The sequence below is a fragment of the Rhinoderma darwinii genome, chromosome 3, assembly GCF_050947455.1.
Source record: "Rhinoderma darwinii isolate aRhiDar2 chromosome 3, aRhiDar2.hap1, whole genome shotgun sequence".
In the NCBI taxonomy this organism is placed as follows: domain Eukaryota; kingdom Metazoa; phylum Chordata; class Amphibia; order Anura; family Rhinodermatidae; genus Rhinoderma; species Rhinoderma darwinii.
The window spans coordinates 140,414,022-140,433,337 of NC_134689.1; the positions used below are offsets into that span (position 1 = coordinate 140,414,022).

The window sequence follows — 19,316 nt, forward strand, 5'->3', positions numbered from 1 at the left end:
AGACTCATGACATCATCTCACTGCTTATATAGTTGGGGAGGGTCCAGCATTCCCATTATGGTACAGAGACGCAGAGCAGTCTAGTCAGCACACAAGAAGGTTTCAAAGTATCACTTGCATTACTGATATTGAATGGACTTAAGTTCCTCAACTATTCAATGATGACTGGACTAAGAATTCAGATGGTGTGCTTGATGCTCCTTGCTTTCAGCTGCTGTGGGATGTGCACAGGTAATGTACTGCCTTGCTACTCATGCTTGATAATATATTGATGTGAGATATGACATCTTTTATGCTGTTCTTATACATATTTATACACCAACCTGCCCGGTTTTTCTTATTTCTTTACATTTTGTCTCATTGATTCTTTGTCTCTAAACAATAATTTGTCATGAACGATTATATGCACATGCAACACACAATGATCCTAATGTTCCTGAAGGCTACTAACTGTACAATGGAAATAGGACTTTGTTTTTCTATTGATCATTGTTGTTTTTTCTCCTTTTAATGCTCAGTTTACTACTTACATTGTGTATTCTACGTGAGTGTAACAGATTTCTACTGTTATGGATTTTGTTCTAGCTGCCTCGTTTGTACTTTTGATCACATAGCTCAGGAAAGATCTTCGGCAGAGACAGAAGTTTCTGTCTTATCATTTTTTTCCTACAGTCTGAAATGGAAAAGGCTAATGATTTACAACTGCTTAACAACGTGAGGCGGCTGTAGACACAACTTATCTCATCACAATCACAACTTTGGTGTTAAAATCACAGACACGCAAAGACATTTTGCATTGATCTCAAACATTTTTTCATGGTAAAATCAATTTACTTACAGAACAAAATATTCTGATTTACACTGTCCTCAATGGGAAATTGTCAGGTAATTATTGTTTAGGATTAGGATTATAGAGATGTCCGATACATTTTCTGACCGGAAATAGCTTTTCATAGGTCAGCACAGACAGAAGTAATGATTATCCATCAATCTCTCAATAATGGATCGATCAGCCAAATAAATACAGCATTCATGCCGCCAAACGTGATATATTCAGTGCAGAAAGATTGCATATCTTTTACTTGTCTACAAAATAGAAAGTGTAATGTCTTATGTCAAAGATATTGCAATTTTATGAGGTAATGATATACTCATAGAGCATAGCAGAACAGTAAATGAGGAATGCTCATTCCCATCACAGCAGAGCTGGTCATTTACTAACAATATTCCCTGTTGCTCATGTGACCTTGTCCTAAGAAACAGAACAAATTAAATTTTACTTTTCAACATACAAAACTATACCCAATGCCCTATTATAATCAGTGTCATCGAAATGAGAATTTTAAAGGAACAGATATTTGTAGTTCTCGTTCTATGAATACTAGTAAGTAGAATTCATACAAGTTAATATAAATGATTAAAAACATCCTCTTTTCCGAGATATGATGAAGATTGTGACATGCTGAAACACCATCACTTGTGCTTCACTGTGCAATCTTATATATTGCCACATATTGCTAGCCAAGTACTTATTGCGTGTTTTTACATGACTGTTGCCAGCAAGCTTGCAAATTCTACTCCTCTGGCAGGAAGATGGTTAATATTTCCAGCTCAGCCTGAATAGAATGCTTTGTGCCTATTTATGATATCAGTTAGGCACATTGTTTGATAGATCTATATTAAGTTGTGTAGTGTGAATTAGGTTTCTAGGAGACTTCTGTAGAGTAGAAAAGAGCTCATGTGTACTGAACATATGCTCACCTTCCCTATTAGATGCGATTTCTGAAATAAAAGGCATATACTATAGGATTGCCCTATTGATAAGGTACTGAAAAGGAGAAGCCATCGGGCTCTTCTATGTGAACTGATAATGATATTCTAGAGTGAAGACTGTTGTGTATCAAATAGACTTCTCAGAAATAATTACGGATTAACTATTTTAAACATATACTGTAATTGAGTCTCCAACATTATCAAAAAGTTTCAAAGAATATTCAACTAGCAACAATATCTAATAAACAGTTTAGCCTAATATACAGCATGTTGCTGTTATTCATATCTGTGTTCCCGATAGGAGATTTTTGACAAGTTTCTTTGTGTAAATTTCAATTAGACAGGCACAGAAATTAGATAAACATTAACATTTTATTAGATCTATGCTCCTCCACTAACATGACATTACATGGGTATTATATTGATAAGCAACATGTCACCCATTAAGTGGAACTGTTGAATGATATTTAATGGACATTATTCTCCAGTGATAAAAGAAGTTTACATGTGTACTATATTACACCTGATTTATACCTCACATATGATCTATGGTTAGTATGTCAATTCATATTTCATATCTAGTATACATACAATAATTATTTTTGGAGCCGAGATATTCATCAAGATTTAAAAAAAAAAAAAAAAAACTTTGGTTTTCTAGTTACTTTTTAGACTGAGATTTTAAATGAAATTTGTGTACATTTTAATGATCCACAGAATAATATCCCTTTAGGTTTATATTGTATGATATTGCAATATACAGGATAAGTAGACAACATACATTTTAATTTTTCTAAATTTACAGGCAAAGGCAGGAATCAGAAGTCTAGACTACTTCCTATGGCTTTTTCTTTAAGGCTTGTTTTACATATACTATATTGTGGCTTTTTTGTTTTACAAAACATATGTAAAAAAAAACTGTATTTTTTTATGGTACATTAATTTCTATGGCTTTTGTGGCTTTTTGTCAATTTTTGTTTGTTTGTTTTTTTGGCCACAAAAATCATTGCGTTTTTCCTAAAACACTGTGTGTGAATGCACCTTTATAGAGATTTGGTGGTGTCACATGCGTATTGGAGGAAGGGTCTCAAAACAGCCTAAAATAATACAGCTCAATATCTAGAGATACATTTAAATTTATTTATTTCTTTTCACATAGATTCTGAAGAGGAGATGAAAGCATTAGAAGCAGATGTACTCAGCAATATGTACTCATCAAAGGTGTGTATTGCGTTATTAAAAAGATCATGTTCAAATGAATGGTATTTTCCAAATCGTAGATATATTGTTTGTAAGAAATTGCAGGACCACACAACTCTAGGAGAATGGAAGCTTGGTCTATAAGAGGCTATCACTTGTATTTCCTCTATTAGTCATGAGAAGAAGAATTCCTTTAATCTAACAAAATGCACTTCTAGCCATGTGCTCTCTGCCATAAGCGACAACAGCCCGATCTGGCAATCATCCCCAATATGAGACCACATTGTGCATTGAAAACATACTCGGAGTTATATTTCATTTCAGCTAATATTAAACCCATTGATATGAATGTAGCAGAGCTAAATTTATCATTTCACTCTTTCGAAGCTGCATCATTTGTACATTGTGATAACTCACTGAGTAACATAGCAGAGTTGCCACAATTTTTGTGATCTTGATTAAATTATTTTTGGCAAATGACAAACTCAGCTGTTATATCGTACAAACTTAGTTCTGCTACATCTTTATTTTTGTTGATAGAAAAAGCCATAATTTAACAAGCAGATTGGTTTTAAACAGTATAGACCAAAGTTGTAACCGATTATATAGAATTAAAAAAGTGTAATGCTTGTCAATAGAAATGTTTCATGGACGTGTCTGTAAATAATATTTGTATAAACATCACATTCTGATGTAAGGACCTGACAATTATACAGAGATGAATGGTGCTACATAGGCACTGTTCATCTTTTGTAGGATGTTCCTTTTCCTGTGTAAACCACTGATTGACTGAGATGTACTTCCCTCTCTCTCTCTCTCTCTCTTTAAAAAGAGGTTCTTCAGCAGCTGCAGTTCATATTATACAATATTGTGACCCTGCTGCTGTAAAGCAATATAATACACTGAGATGTTGCAGTGCTGTGGTAGACAGAAAGCTATCCAAACTCTTCAAAAAGAGGTTCTGCATCATCTGAGATGTTTATTATAAGGAATAAATGTACCCTCTATTATACATTGCAAAGAATATTATTAGTCACCTTGGAGTTAGATTACCTGCATAAATGCTCTGCAGCTTCATTTATATGGAACCCCTCGGGGACTTCTACCATTCTTATAATTTACACTAGGGGGTACATTGTCCCATATATATTACCCAAGGTCTACCTGTGAGATAGTTTTCAACATTCAAAGCTCGAGATCTGGAGAATGGATTTTATTCTAACTACCCAACTTGCTGATTTGCACTAGACATTATACTGTCATCTATTTTGTGAATGAATAGATAAGGATCAAAGTACAAAAGATGTTACAGTTCAGAGTCTAGGACCGTTTATAAGACAGTATTATGTACTCATTCTGACATTTAGACAGTTTTTAAACAGTTTTAGTGCTGACGCAGTAATAATGTACAGTACTGTAGATTTCTGTTAATTCTGTCTCTTCTTACTCTCATTGGGTATAATGATGATACATGAGGATACTTATGATAATAGTTTCTTTTACAAGAGTGTGGATATTAAATCACTACACAGTAATGGATAATATACTCATGACAAGTGATATATTAACACTGATGCTTATGAATAGATCAATCTAAACCACATAAATTCATCCAAAATGCAATTATCTGGCCAATGGAAGGTCATTTACCTTGAATGTGCTTAAATGAAACTGTTTATTATCTTAGTATCTTATTCTTCACTCACAGTCCATTCAATCAGAATTCTTTCCTTACCCACTGACTACATAATATGTATTTCATTTGCATTATACTACTCAATGTTAATCAAAAAGACCTAAGAACAATATACAACTTTAGAAATACAACAGTCTTAATTTATATTCATGTGCATCATGGGGTTTCTTTTACACCTGCCTTTTGTCCAGTTTTATAAAATTCCAGAAAAGGGTGTACCTATCATAAAGGCATCCCATGCTGCTGCTATAGGGTCCCGGGGGAGCGTGGGCGAAGTTTAGTTTTATCCCTTATTTAAATGAGTGGTAAGAAACTGCAGGGATCTCCCTACAATGTTAGCAAACAAAAGTGTGGAGAATCAACCCAAGGGTCATGAAAGGTAGACGGGGTCAAACTAACATCAAGTTCTCCAGTCTAAGATGTTCAGGAGAATGAAAACAGCACCAGAAGGGCACTTCTATGTACACCCCTAATTCCAGAGGTGTTTTGTATACAAATATACTATTATATTAACAATAATTCACCATTGGAATACCACCTCAAGAAATGCTGAATGTAGAAATAACTGCTGCCTTTTCCTCTACCTGCATTCTGGATGGTGCCAATCTAGTTTTAAAGCAAAAACTTTTTTTTACCACTCAGAATTGTCTTATAGTATTTGAAATCCTGTCAGATGCTTCTTAGTAACATATGTTTAACTGCCTCATTGTCAGGAAGGACGACTACTACTAATAAAACAGCAGCTCACATACAGCTAATAAAGAGAATATGGTAGAATTTTTAATGCACTTGAGGCAAATCTCAATTTAATTTGATAGACTGTTTTTTCAGAGATACACTGCCTAAAACCTACAACCAGTTTTTAATGGGGTCGTCTAATATCTAGTCTGTCTTATATTACTCTGGTGTAAAGGATCTGCCAGGCACAGCTTCTGTGTCAACGTCCATAGGTAATCAGTCTGCACCTGCTTCTATGTCTGTGAGACTGACTCCATCTTCCACCACTCAGGATGGCAGGCTTAGGAGTGGGAGAGCCTATCACAGCCTGGCCAGACGGAGCTAGCTCCCGCCCTCTGTCTATTTATACCTGCCTTTCCTGTTCCTCCTTTGCTTGTGATTCTTCTCGTGTGGTTTCCTGGCCCTGCTGCAGCTTCTGAACTATTTGACCCTGCTTCATACTGACCCTGGCTTACTGACTACTCTCCTGCTCTGCGTTTGGTACCTCGTACACTCCTGGTTTGACTCGGCTTGTTCACCACTCTTGTTGCTCACGGTGTTGCCGTTGCTTCGCTCTTCCACGGAAGACTCGGAGGTACCTATGCAACTCGGGGCCTCCGTGTCCCCCCGACAACGTAGAGAGTTCCGCAGAAAGAATGGTCTCTGCTTCTATTGTGGGGATGACAAGAATCAAGTGAACACCTGTCCTAGGCGTAAGAATAAGCAGCCGGAAAACTTCCGCGCCTAAGTGATCATCGGGGAGGTCACTTGGGCGCACAGGTATTTCCCGTAAATATGAAACGTAATAAAATCTTGCTTCCCTTTCAGGTCTCTTTTGGTGGTAGGTCTGCTACCAGCAGTGCCTTCGTGGATTCAGGGTCTTCTGCTAATATCATGTCTGTGGAATTTGCTATGTCTCTAGCTATGCCTTTGATTGATTTGCCTAAACCTGTCCCGGTAGTGGGTATCGACTCCACTCCTCTTGCTAATGGTTATTTTACACAGCATACCCCTGTTTTTTAACTCCTTGTTGGCTCCATGCATTTGGAGCAGTGCTCTGTACTGTTAATGCAGGGATTATCGTCCGATTTGGTTTTAGGCCTTCCCTGGCTGCAGTTGCATAATCCCACGTTTTACTGGAATACTGGGGAGTTTACCAAATGGGGTAATGAATGCTTGATGTCATGTTTTTCTGTTAATTCTATTTCTCCCCCTGAGGAGGTGAACACGCTACCTGAGTTTGTTCAGGACTTCGCTGATGTTTTCTCTAAGGAGGCCTCCGAAGTGTTACCTCCTCATAGAGAATACGATTGCGCTATCGATTTGGTACCAGGAGCTAAGCTCCCTAAGGGTAGGATATTTAATCTCTCTTGTCCCGAACGTGAAGCCATGAGAGAGTATATCCAGGAATGCCTGGCCAAGGGTTACATTCGCCCCTCTGCTTCTCCGGTAGGTGCTGGCTTCTTCTTCGTAGGGAAGAAGGATGGTGGTCTTAGGCCATGCATTGACTACCGAAACTTGAATAAGGTCACTGTAAGGAACCAGTATCCCCTTCCTTTGATTCCTGATCTCTTTAATCAGGTTCAGGGGGCCCAATGGTTCTCTAAGTTTGATCTACGGGGGGCGTATAACCTTATCCGCATCAAAGAGGGGGATGAGTGGAAGACTGCGTTTAACACGCCCGAAGGTCATTTCGAATACCTCGTCATGCCCTTTGGGTTGTGTAATGCTCCCGCGGTCTTCCAGAATTTCATAAATGAGATTTTAAGAGATTACCTGGGGGTATTTCTTGTAGTGTACCTTGATGACAGCTTCTGTGTCAACGCCCATAGGTAATCAGTCTGCACCTGCTTCTATGTCTGTGAGACTGACTCCATCTTCCACCACTCAGGATGGCAGGCTTAGGAGTGGGAGAGCCTATCACAGCCTGGCCAGACGGAGCTAGCTCCCGCCCTCTGTCTATTTATACCTGCTTTTCCTGTTCCTCCTTGCTTGTGATTCTTCTCGTTTGGTTTCCTGGCCCTGCTGCAGCTTCTGAACTATTTGACCCTGCTTCATACTGACCCTGGCTTACTGACTACTCTCCTGCTCTGCGTTTGGTACCTTATACACTCCTGGTTTGACTCGGCTTGTTCACTACTCTCCTGCTCTGCGTTTGGTACCTCGTACACTCCTGGTTTGACTCGGCTCGTTCACCACTCTTGTTGCTCACGGTGTTGCCGTGGGCAACTTCCCCATTTCCCTTAGTTTTGTGTACCCTTGTCTGTTTGTCTGTCGTTCACTTACTGAGCGTAGGGACCGTCGCCCAGTTGTACCCCGTCGCTTAGGGCGGGACGTTGCAAGTAGGCAGGGACTGAGTGGCGAGTAGATTAGGGCTCACTTGTCTGTTTCCCCAGCCCCATCATTACATCTGGTATTAAAGGAACAGTGTCATCACAAATTATTTTTTTATATGTTAAAGATGTTAGTGCTTTATTAAAAACGTTTATATTTATTTGTGTGTTTGTGTTTTACTTTTTCTTATTTTTACACTTTTTCTTCCCTATGGGGGCTGCCATTTTTTGTTCCATTTCTGTATGTGTCGATTAACGACACATACAGACATGGAATACGGCAGCCACAGTCCCATAGGGACTGCGAACGGCTCCCGTCCCATTCACTTCTGTGTACGGCGTCTGTGTGGGAACTGCGCATGCGCCGCTCCCACACAGTCCAATTTGAAATTGGCGCCGTCCGGCACCATTTTCCTGTGGACCGGAAGTCGCGGCCGGACAGTAATATTACTACTTCCGGTCGCGGCTTCCGGACTTGTGCACTTGCACCAGCGGCAGCAGACGGAGCGGACGGGCCGGATGGAGCCGCGGCGGCAGGAGCAGGTAAGAGATTTAAATGTATGTTCCGTGTTTGTGTGTGTTTACTACTGTATGTAAACCTACTACACTGTGTGTTAGCTCAAAAAATGGCGACACACAGTGTAGGAGGTTACACCATTCAAACCCCTCGTTTATCCCGGCACTAGCCAGGATAAAGGAGGGGGGATGCTGAGAGCTCACTAGAGCGAGGGCTTTTCACCCAATGTTGCAATACTGCAATTTTGGGAATAGCTCCATCTAGTGACCAGAAATGGGTAATATTATAAATTAGAATTAATTTATAATATTTCCTGACTAGTGAAAAAAATAAAAAAAATTTGAACAATGTTTAATCACCCACACACTACATGTTTAATTTTTTTTAAAAAAACATGTTTTTCTGGCAACACATTCCCTTTAAGTTCAGTTAAAATAAGATCAGAGCTGCAGACAAAAAAAGGAAAAAAAGTCATAGCAGTATTCAAACTATGTTTTATTTTTATCTCTGTTCTATTGCCAAATTAATAAGAAGAGATGAGCGAATGAATTCTACAGAAATCGAATTTGTTATAAATTTCCCAAAAGTTTCAGATATTAGCAAATCTGAAACTTTGGGGCAAATATTTTACAGAACACAATAAGACAAAAAGACAGTGAAGAAAGATCACATGACCTCAGGCGGTGGCCCGCGGGCTTCCCCATAATGTCTTGCAGGCAGATCTCTCTCTAGCACAACCAGTCATGAGGAGTATTGATGTGAGCCACTGATGACTCAGTAGATGACAGTCATATGATTCATAGCCACTATAAACAGATCAACCTGAAAATACTGCTGCAGATAGATAGTGGATTAGTGTCAGTGAGTGTGTTTTATAGTGAGGAGAAGAGAATAGATAAATAGATTTGATTTGTGAATCACCAATCTTTATCACATCATTCACAAATCTTCTTCAATAATATTATTCCTAGTGCTGATATCGTGCCGCTGCCTTCTGAAACACATCACGAAAGTGACATCACTCATTGTTTCGCATATATCTAAGAGTACCACCAAAAATTGGCGTATTATTCTGCGTACAGATTTTATACAGTGCCATATACTTAATCTGTGCCCAAGTGACAATTTTTTTTTAAAACAAATATATTTTGATTATAATTTTAATCCTGGTGCTGATTGTGTGCCACTGCCTGCTGATACAGGCATCATGAAACTGATGTAACTCATTGTTGTAGATATTGGTGCATTGTTCTTCATCAAGCAGTTATACCGCACCATTATATATCAGTAAACGTCCAAGTGACAATTTTTCATTTTTTAATGAATAGGGTAAAATGCCATTGCTTCTTCACTTTCCAGGACTATCTGTCACTGTTATGGGGTATGTGGACCCACTAGGCCGCTCCGCCATAGCGCCGTAGCAGCAGCTGGCCAAACAAAAGTCAATAACAGTCTCTAGGACAAGAGTACCTGGATAGATGATTTGGCAAACACTCAGCGTGGCAGACACTAGGCGTAGCAGACACGTGCTGTAGCAACACGGGGCAGAGATGACACTTGGCACAGATGACACTTGGCACAGATGACACTTGGCACATATGACACTCTCAACTCCGACACTAGATACGGGATACAGGAAATGGGAAATCTGGATACAGGATACAACTAAGGGTCCATATGCAAAGACGAACATGGGCAGACACAGCAACGCTCAGTCAAGGAGACGAAGGGCAGAGCTCTTTTTAAAGTTCAGGTTGTAAAGAGATTGGTTGGGGAACTTTGCACAGGTGCATGCGCTGGTCCTTTAAGGCTGGAAGTGAGCACGCACACACACCCTACAGGATACAGAGGGGAGCTGCAGTAGCGTGTGCCAACATCTATGGAGAGGGAGACATTGGCTGCCGGTAAGTAGGATGCACAATAGTACGCCCCTTATTCCCCCTCTTCTTAAGTCCAGATCGTAAGAGGAACTGCTTGATGAGAGCTGGGGCATTGATGTTCTCTTCTGGCTTCCGACACCTCTCCTCAGGACCAAACCTAACTGATAGAAAGTCTTTCCTCCTACCCTCCTGTAGTCCATGATTTCCTTCACCTCAAAGATGTCATTAGAACCTCTGGGAGTAACTGTAGAACCAGGAGATTTGCCGTAGCAGTTCAGGACCACAGGCTTTAAGAGGGACACATGGAACGAGTTGGCGATTTTGAGAGTAGGAGGGTTAGATTATAGAACAAAGGGTTTATTTGTTTTAACACCTCAAGGGACCGAGGAACCAGGGAGTGAGAGGGATCTTCAGACGAATGTTCCTTGAAGAGAGCTAGACCTTGACTCCGGGGAGAAACTGAGGAGGAACCCTTCTCTTCTTATCGGCATATGCTTTCATGAATGAAAAATTGGCTGCAGGCACTTGAGACATAGTTGGCACCAGAAGAGGAACTCGAATGTGCTGAATGTATACAATATAGAAAGGAGAGGAAGCAGTAGACTCATTTGTATGGTTATTGTATGAGAATTCCACCCAAGGCAGGAGTTGTACCCAATTGTCATGTTGGACAGAGACATAAAGATTGAGATAATTCTCTAGTATTTGGTTGATTCTTTCCACTTGACCGTTAGACTGTCGGTGATAGGCAGAAGAGAAGTCCAGCTTCACATCCAAAAGATTACACAGGACTCTTCAAAATTTAGACGTGAACTGTACACCCCGGTCAGAAACAATATGAAGAGGTAGTCCATGTAGACGAAAGATGTGTTGAATGAACAGATCTGCCAGACGAGGAGCTGAGGGAAGGCCCGTTAAAGGAACAAAAGGTGCCATCTTGGAGAAACAATCCACTACTACCCAGATTGTAGTACATCCAGCAGAAGGGGGATGGTCAGTGATAAAGTCCAACGCAATTCTCCAGTTGTGCGGATAATTTATTTCCCCTTTAGCCGCAACAAGACTTAGCGTACATGCTTCAGATGTGTTGTCAGATAGGGTGAGTAGATCAAGATTTCGTCCGGATACACCACTACACAGACATATAGAAGATCACGGAAGATGTCGTTAACAAATTCTTGGAACACTGCTGGAGTGTTACACAGCCCAAAGGGAAAGATAAGACACTTGTAGTGACAGTCTCAGGTGTTAAATGTGTTTTTCCGTTCGTCACCCTTGCATATACGAATCAGATTATAGGACCCGCGTAGATCCAGCTTAGTAGAAAACCTTGGCTCCACGAATACTGTCGAGGAGCTCGGAGATAAGAGGGTATTTATTTTTTACCGTGACTTGGATTAATCCACGATAATAAATGCACTGTCGGAGTGACCCATCCTTTTTCTCCACGAAGAAGAATCCTGCTCCGCCTGGTGAAGAAGACTTCCTGATGAACTAACCGGTTCTCTTTGACATATTCCGACATGGCCTGGGTTTCAGGCAAAGAAAGTGGCTAGACCCATCTACGAGGAAGTGAGGCTCCAGGGAGCAACTCTATAGAACAGTCATATGGACGATGAGGAGGAAGGACCTCTGCCTCCCTCTTGCTGAAGAAATCAGCATAGCTGGCATACTGTGGAGGCAATCCAGAGGGTGACTGAGGTAGAGGAGAAAGGACGGGACAAACCTGAGGCAGGTAGCAATGCAGACATTGGGGTCCCCACTGGAGGACCTCTCCGGAATTCCAATCAAGGACTGGTACATGCTTGCGGAGCCATGGTAATCCCAGCAGGAGAAGGCTAATAGCAATTAGCGCCGAATGAAGAACTCCTATCTGTAGTCTTAGTGGCTTATTAATAGGCAGAATAGGGTCCGGCAGAGGCTGTCCATCAACTGAAGCGACCACCAAAGGCTTCTCCAGAGGGACAGTGGCCAAGTGAAGATGGTCTACCAAGTCCTGTTGGATAAAATTTACAGCCGCTCCAGAATCCAAGTAAGCAGAAACACTGTGCAAACTTTCAATGGTGACAATTGACGCAGGAATAGACAGTTTGGGAGAGAATTTAGTGGTTGCGGGAGATTTACCTAGCATTGTCTCTCTAATCAAGCCATGGTGCCAGAGTTGCTTATGCAGGCATTGGCGCACTAAATATTCCTTGTGGCCACAGTAAAGACATAATAAGGACGATCGTCTGCGTTGCCATTCCTGGTCGGACAATCAGTCTATCCACCTGCATAGGCTCCTCCGGAGGTGCAGCAGGACAGGGCAGTAGCTGCCTTTGAAATTTTGGTGCCAGTTGACAAGATCTCCTCTCCGGAAGGACTCCCAGAGTGCATTCTTGGAACCTCATATTGATCCCGGTTGGCAGAAGTATTAGGGCATACAAGGTAGCAGGAAGCTCTCGAGCTGCCAGTTTATCCTTTATATGGCAGAAAGTCACCACCAAGGCCTCATTATTCCAAGCCAGCTCTGCTGCCAGTATACGGAAGGTGATGGCGTACTCCCCTACAGTTGATTCCCCTTGAATGAGGGTCTGCAGTAAGGTAGCTGCGGAGGATTTTCTATCCAGTTCCTTCAACACTGTACGGAAAGTCTCTAGGAACAGTGGTAGATCAGAGAATTCCGGGCACTCTCGTTCCAAGATGAGGTTCGCACATGCCAGGACTTTGCCAGCGAGGAGAGAAATAATAAACGCCACCTTGGACTCATCAGAGGGGAAGAGATGGACACGTAACTTAAAATCATACATTCAATGATAAAGCCTCTTCAGGCCTTAGAATCCCCGTCGTAGCGAGGCGGAAGAGGCAGTAAAATTGTAGACCTAGGGTAGGCAGAAGGGGTAACAGGTAGTGGAACAGTGGAAGCAGCCAGAGGAGATGCAGTAGGATGATCCAAATGGGAGCTTATTGAGTTTACTGTTTGTAGGAGCTGATCCTGGCACGCCTGGAGGTCACGCATGTTCTTATGCATCATCTGGCCTGCCGTCTTGGGTTGACCATCGAGATCCATGGCATGAGCGTACCGTCACAGCTATGGGGTATGTGGACCCACTAGGCCGTTCTGCCGTAGCAGTCGCAGCTGGCCAAACAAAAGTCAATATTAGTCTACAGGACAAAAGTACCTGGATAGATGATTTGGCAAACACTCAGCGTGGCAGACACTAGGCGTAACAGACACATGGTGTAGCAACACGTAGCGTAGCAGATACTTGGCACAGATGACACTTGGCGAGATAACACTCTCAACTCCGACACTAGATAACGCACTTGAACAAATACAATTATTGAATATAGGATACAGGAACTGGGAACACTGGATACAGGATACAACTAAGGGACCATTTGCAAAGACTAACATAGGCAGACACAGCAACGGTCAAGCAAATAGAGAAAGGGCAGAGAGCTTTTTAAAGTCCAGGGTGTAAAGGGATTGGCTGGGGAACTTTGCACAGGTGCGCTCGCTCGCCCTTTAAGGCCGGGAGTGAGCGCGCGCAGACCCTACAGAACACAGAGGGGGGCTGCAACCGCATGTGCATGGGGTCTCTGGGGAGGGAGATGCCGGCATGAAGATAGTGTCCTGCGATCGCGGCTGCCGGTAAGTAGGATGTGTCGGCAGTCCTCGATTGCGGGCACAACACTATTGGGCCATATATAGCCATATTGCTGTCGCTCTGACATTACTTAATATGTCTTGGCATTAAAGAGCTTGAAAAGGGCAGTCATAAAAGACCTCAGAGTGTCATGCACGACATTTCAGGGCAATCAGGACACTTTCGATTAGCAACTAGTTTATTCGAACTGAGTAAATTCTGAGAGCCGATTCGACCGAATCGGACCCAAAACGAATTTCGCGAAATTCGTTCATCTCTATTAATAAGATTATTCTAACAAGAAATTAAAGTAGAGAACCTCTTAAATCCTTATAATTGGAGCAATTGAGTATTATAAAGTTTTATATCTGCACCATAATAGACACCGCACTTGGGTGGTCGGTTGATTAAGTCAGGGTAAAGAATGGCATAATATAATAAGAAAACTATATGGGATAATATATGAAAAATAATAATATTAAAAACTCTTTCATAGCACTTAGTGGTGTTAAAATATTTGAGATACAATGTAAAGTAAAGGACTGCCAGTGCAGGAAGTTAATGAAGAAGAGGGAGTACAGAAAAACTAAAAGATCTTGCTGTATTCCTTTAATAAATCTGGTTACCACATGTTTTGTCCATTACATAACATTGTGAAACTAGTGGAATGGAAAATCAAAGAGTAGAGATCAGAAAATATTTAACACTTCTATTTTCGATTGATTCTCCCAAATTCAAATCCCTTTAATTTGCAGTCAATCTTGATTCTGACAATTGATTATACAATTTTTTTTTTTCAAAGACTAGACTAACAAAAATATATATATGAATGGTTCAGGGTATAAGGCAAATACAAACACTTAGGGATAACTAAGGTAAGTCATACCACAAGAAAATGGAACATTATTTAAGAATCCATATGTGTAGTAGGTTGGTAGTATTTTCTTCCAAAGTCTAGCTTTTTTCTTTCCAGACTCGTCGATGACTACTCATTAAACTAGTAGTATTGTGTGTGTGTGTGTGTGTGTGTGTGTGTGTGTGTGTGTCAAACTTGATATATCATGGGAACTGTGGTCTCCAGGTCTCCTTCTTAGCCTACAGGCTTGATATATTAGTCTCCAGGTCTCCTTCTCCTACATCAGCTTGTTTTCTGGGGTCTTTCCCTCCTCTCATCTGCCCTCATGTCTTTGTCAGTCAGTGTATGTGCCCTTCCATTGTCATGGCTCTTCTATTTCCTGTTGGGTGGAAAGAGATATGTTTGATAGAAAAAACAAGCAGATCAAGGAGCGCTGGGAAATGTAGTCATGTGGTAATGTTATTGAAGATAAAGGTTTTGGCAGGGCTGTAACTAGACATTCAGACTAGACTTCATTCAGGCATTTAGAAATAACCATTGCCTAAATTGTTTTTAATCTAATGGCATATGCAAATGGTGAAGTCTTTCATTGGGAGAGGCTTTCCTTATTTTTCATGATGGGTTTCCAATCCCACTCTTAGGCCCCATGCACACGAACATATTTTTTACTGTCCGTAAATACTGGCGTAAATACGGGTCCTTGGTCACAAGTATTCGACCCGTATTGCACCAGTATTTACGGACCCATGCCCATAAATAGGGGTCCGGTGTCCCCAGTATTCCACCCGTATTTACGGGCATGTTTTCGTTGCATAATTAGACTGCACTAATCGGCAGCCCCTTCTCTCTATCAGTGCAGGATAGAGAGAAGGGGCAGGCCTTTCCGTAGTAAAAGTAAAAGAAATTCATACTTACCCAGCCGTTGTCTTGGTGACGCGTCCCTCTTTGACATCCAGCCCGACTTCCCTGGATGACGCGGCAGTCCATGTGACCGCTGCAGCCTGTGATTGGCTGCAGCGGTCACATGGGCTGAAACGTCATCCCGGGAGACCACACTGGAGGAAGAAGCAGGGAGTTCTGGGTAAGTATGAACTTCTATTTTTTTTTACACGTTGATCTATATTGTGATCGGAAGTCACTGTCCAGGGTGCTGAAAGAGTTACTGCCGATCGTTTAACTCTTTCAGCACCCTGGACAGTGACTATCCCCTGACATCGCCTAGCAACGCATCCGTAATTACGGGTGCACACACGTAGTCACTCGTAATTACGGGAGCCCTATAGACTTCTATGGGCCTGCCCATGCCGTAATTACGGCCTGAAATAGGACATATTCTATATTTTTCAACAGCACGGGCACCTTCCCGTAAGCATACTGGGAGGTACCTGTGGCCAATAGAAGTCTATGGGCCCGTAATTACGGGCCGTAATTACGGCCCCTGATTACGGGCGGTTTTACGTTCGTGTGCATGAGGCCTCAGCTCTGATATACAACTTATGCACAGAGCTGTAATATGGTGTATGAACCATAAGATAGATGTTTACCCCTTTGCCATATTTGTATATTCTGCACAGCATTTTGGTTGTCTATCGTGGTAATGCAATTATATGATACCAAGTCAGAGGACAACCATTTACATGTTACAATTCCAATTCTAAGCAATTATTTGATGAATCCTCATAATTGTTTGGATCTTAACTAAATTGCCATAAAATGCATTTCTATACACTGGAATTTAGACTGGAAAAATACAGAGAAATTCTGTTACAATTAAATAAAAGAAGATATTAACAAAAGAGTTTCAGATGATGGCATTACAAGGCAAATAGCTTTTACCACCTATCGCTGCATCCATGCAGGTATTCAGATGGCACTGTATGAGCAGTACCCCATCAATCTCTCCACTACAGCATTGTCCATTGTTCACTAATCTTACCTTTACAGCCGATACAACATACTGTTTTTTTTTACTTCAGACTAGCTGTAAACTGCTCATTGTCCGTGTTTCTTCCTATAACAAAAGCACAATATTCCTGTACAATGGATAAATAATATAGGAACGATAAGAGACAAAGATTTTTTTAGTTCTGAATACATCTTTATTTATTAATTGATAAATGTAGCTTTTTCTCTGAGCCTGTTATCAACTTATAAAAAGAAAAGGCACTTCTAATATCCGACAAATTTTAGAACTGAAGTTCTCATCATCAGGACAATGTAACCTATAAATCAGTATAAACAGTATAAAATGAAGTTTAAATGTAGGTATCTTATCTTCTCTCCTGCTAGAAGGTTACTATTTTTTCTTCTCCTAGGCTCCACAAACTAATTTATGCCAACCCTTTTTTGTTATTTAAAATGTAGAGTTATAACCTAATATTAGCGCAGGTGGACACAGCCACATATTTGATTACTATGTTTGGATCCAGCAGGCCAGTTAGTTGAAAACTCCGGATTTTGTGCAGTGTACATACCTTTTGTTAAGAAGTAAATGTGAAGCTCCTCTCCTGTCATTCACTGTGCAGCTTCCCTTCTGTACTGATCCGTGATTGGTGATGTCAGTGCATCTGCAGTATGTGGGAGGAGTCTGAGTGCATTAACCAGCTTCATTTATACAGAGAAACAAGGCTGGGTATTCAGGTAGCTGATTGGCTGTATATAGCTCAGTTGTTGATTGGTGCTTCACATTTTGCACGCACTTGTTGCTATACTATGGACAATGGTTGCAGCTTTGTTCAATGTTTAGGCACAGATCTGTGCACATAAAGCCGTCATAAAACACAATGAACTGTTAAAATGTAAAGTGTTTTTATTTTTCCCATGAGGATTAAAGTAGTTCACATGCAAGGAGATTATTGCTTACATTCTGAAGCATAGTTTATGTATTTATGTAAGGTGCATGTGGATGGGTGACAAATGACTCAGCAGTTGTGAATAACCCTTTCTTTACTGAAGTGAATACAGCAGTTAAACTTTAAAACTGCAGCAGCAACAGCTTGAATACATATATATCTATTCAGTCCGTTACTACTAGCAACTGTGACAACCAGGAAACGTCAATGCTTTTGAAAGTCCCTCTTTTATCAGAAGAATTTCTTTAAAGGAACAGTGTCATCACAAATATTTTATTTATATGTTAAAGATGTTAGTGCCTTAATATAAACGTTTATTTTCATTTGTGTGTTTGTGTTTTACTGTTTCTTTTTTTCACACTTTTTTTTCCCTATGGGGGCTGCCATTTTTTGTTCCATTTCTGTGTGTGTCGATTAACGACACACACAGACATGGAATACGGCAGCCACAGTCCCATAGGGACTGCGAACGGCTCCCGTCCCATTGACTGCCGTGTACGGCGTCTGTGTGGGAACTGCGCATGCGCCGCTCCCACACAGTCCTATTCGAAATTGGCGCCGTCCGGCGCCATTTTCCTGTGGACCGGAAGTCGCGGCCGGACAGTAATATTACTACTTCCGGTCGCGGCTTCCGGACAAGTGCACATGGAACAGCGGCAGCAAAGGGAGCGGACGGGCCGCGGCGGCAGGAGCAGGTAAGCGATTTCAATGTATGTTAGTGTTTGTGTGTGTTTACTACTGCATGTAAACCTACTACACTGTGGGTTACCTCAAAAAATGGCGACACACAGTGTAGGAGGTTAAACCTTTCAAACCCCTCGTTTATCCCGGCACTAGCCAGGATAAAGGAGGGGGGGATGCTGAGCGCTCACTAGAGCGATGGCTTTTAACCCAATGTTGCAATGCTGCAATTTTGGGAACTAGCTCCAAACAGCTCCATCTAGTGACCAAAAATGGGTAGTATTATAAATTTGAAAAAATTTATAATATTTCCTGACTCGCGAAAAAAATAAAAAAAATTTGAACAATGTTTTATCACCCACACACTAAATGTTTAAATTTTAAAAAAAAAACATGTTTTTGGGGCGACACCATGCCTTTAAAGTAAACTCTCAGAATAGGACACACCCAGGGTACTCACTGGCCTGCTCCTCTGCACTCAGCTTCTATGCTAACAGCCTCTCTGCATACAGCTCACAAAGGACACCTCTGTAACAGTTCTCCCCACACGTGCAATGACTGGAAACACTTCACACACTCACTTCCTGTCCGGGCTGAATTTCTTTCCCTGGAAACAGCCTCTCCAATTACAGTGCCTTCTTTTGTAGGTACAGATGAAAAGTTATATATCACCTTCTTGCGGTGACTGCAGATAAACATTTGCAACCACTTAAAGACACTATTCCGGGTCCACTGGGTTGGCAGTATTATATACCTTTATGTTTCTGTACAGCAATACATGCAAATTACAACTAAACTAATACTGCTGAAGTTTTTAATCAATACCCAAGTGGTGAAATGCCCGTTATTAAGATTGATCATTGAAAGTAGACAGATGTTCAGTGTCAACATGGGCAATGCCCACTCATTCTACAATTGGCCAGTGGGGATAAAACATAGAATAAAGTATTGTCACAGATAGGTTATCACATGGCAAATATCAGCCTATACCAATTATCAGCAATATTTAGCAATTAATTGTTACTTACATATTCTGAAATCTAACTGACTGGAAAAACATTGGTTGGAGAGAATATGGAATAGTCCCCATTAAGTGTCAAAGTGTGATAGGCAATAGTATGTTATAAGGCTAGCCACCATCTCGGCAACTCACCATCCTGTATAAAATTATATTTCTTTCTG

The 19,316-nt window shown here is 41.1% G+C and overlaps 1 protein-coding gene and 1 long non-coding RNA gene across 3 annotated transcripts in view; one reads left to right on the forward strand and one right to left on the reverse strand.

Annotated features, from left to right (window-relative positions):
* NTS (neurotensin) overlaps positions 1-19,316 on the forward strand; it is a 27,898-nt gene continuing 8,582 nt past the window's right edge. The window contains exons 1-2 of the mRNA XM_075860089.1: positions 1-231; positions 2,933-2,994. Of these exons, the coding sequence (XP_075716204.1) occupies positions 159-231; positions 2,933-2,994 (135 nt within the window). The 5' untranslated portion in view covers positions 1-158. The remainder of the gene's footprint in view (positions 232-2,932; positions 2,995-19,316) is intronic.
* The window catches only part of LOC142751114 (uncharacterized), a 23,241-nt gene continuing 18,401 nt past the window's right edge, over positions 14,477-19,316 (reverse strand). Inside the window, exons 1-3 of one of the 2 annotated variants that reach the window (XR_012882711.1) lie at positions 17,076-17,147; positions 16,538-16,612; positions 14,477-14,980 (exon numbers count right to left, since the gene is read on the reverse strand). This is a non-coding gene — a long non-coding RNA (uncharacterized LOC142751114). Of the gene's footprint in view, positions 14,981-16,537; positions 16,613-17,075; positions 17,148-19,316 lie in introns of those variants that run through there. The other variant, XR_012882710.1, reaches the window with a different exon arrangement.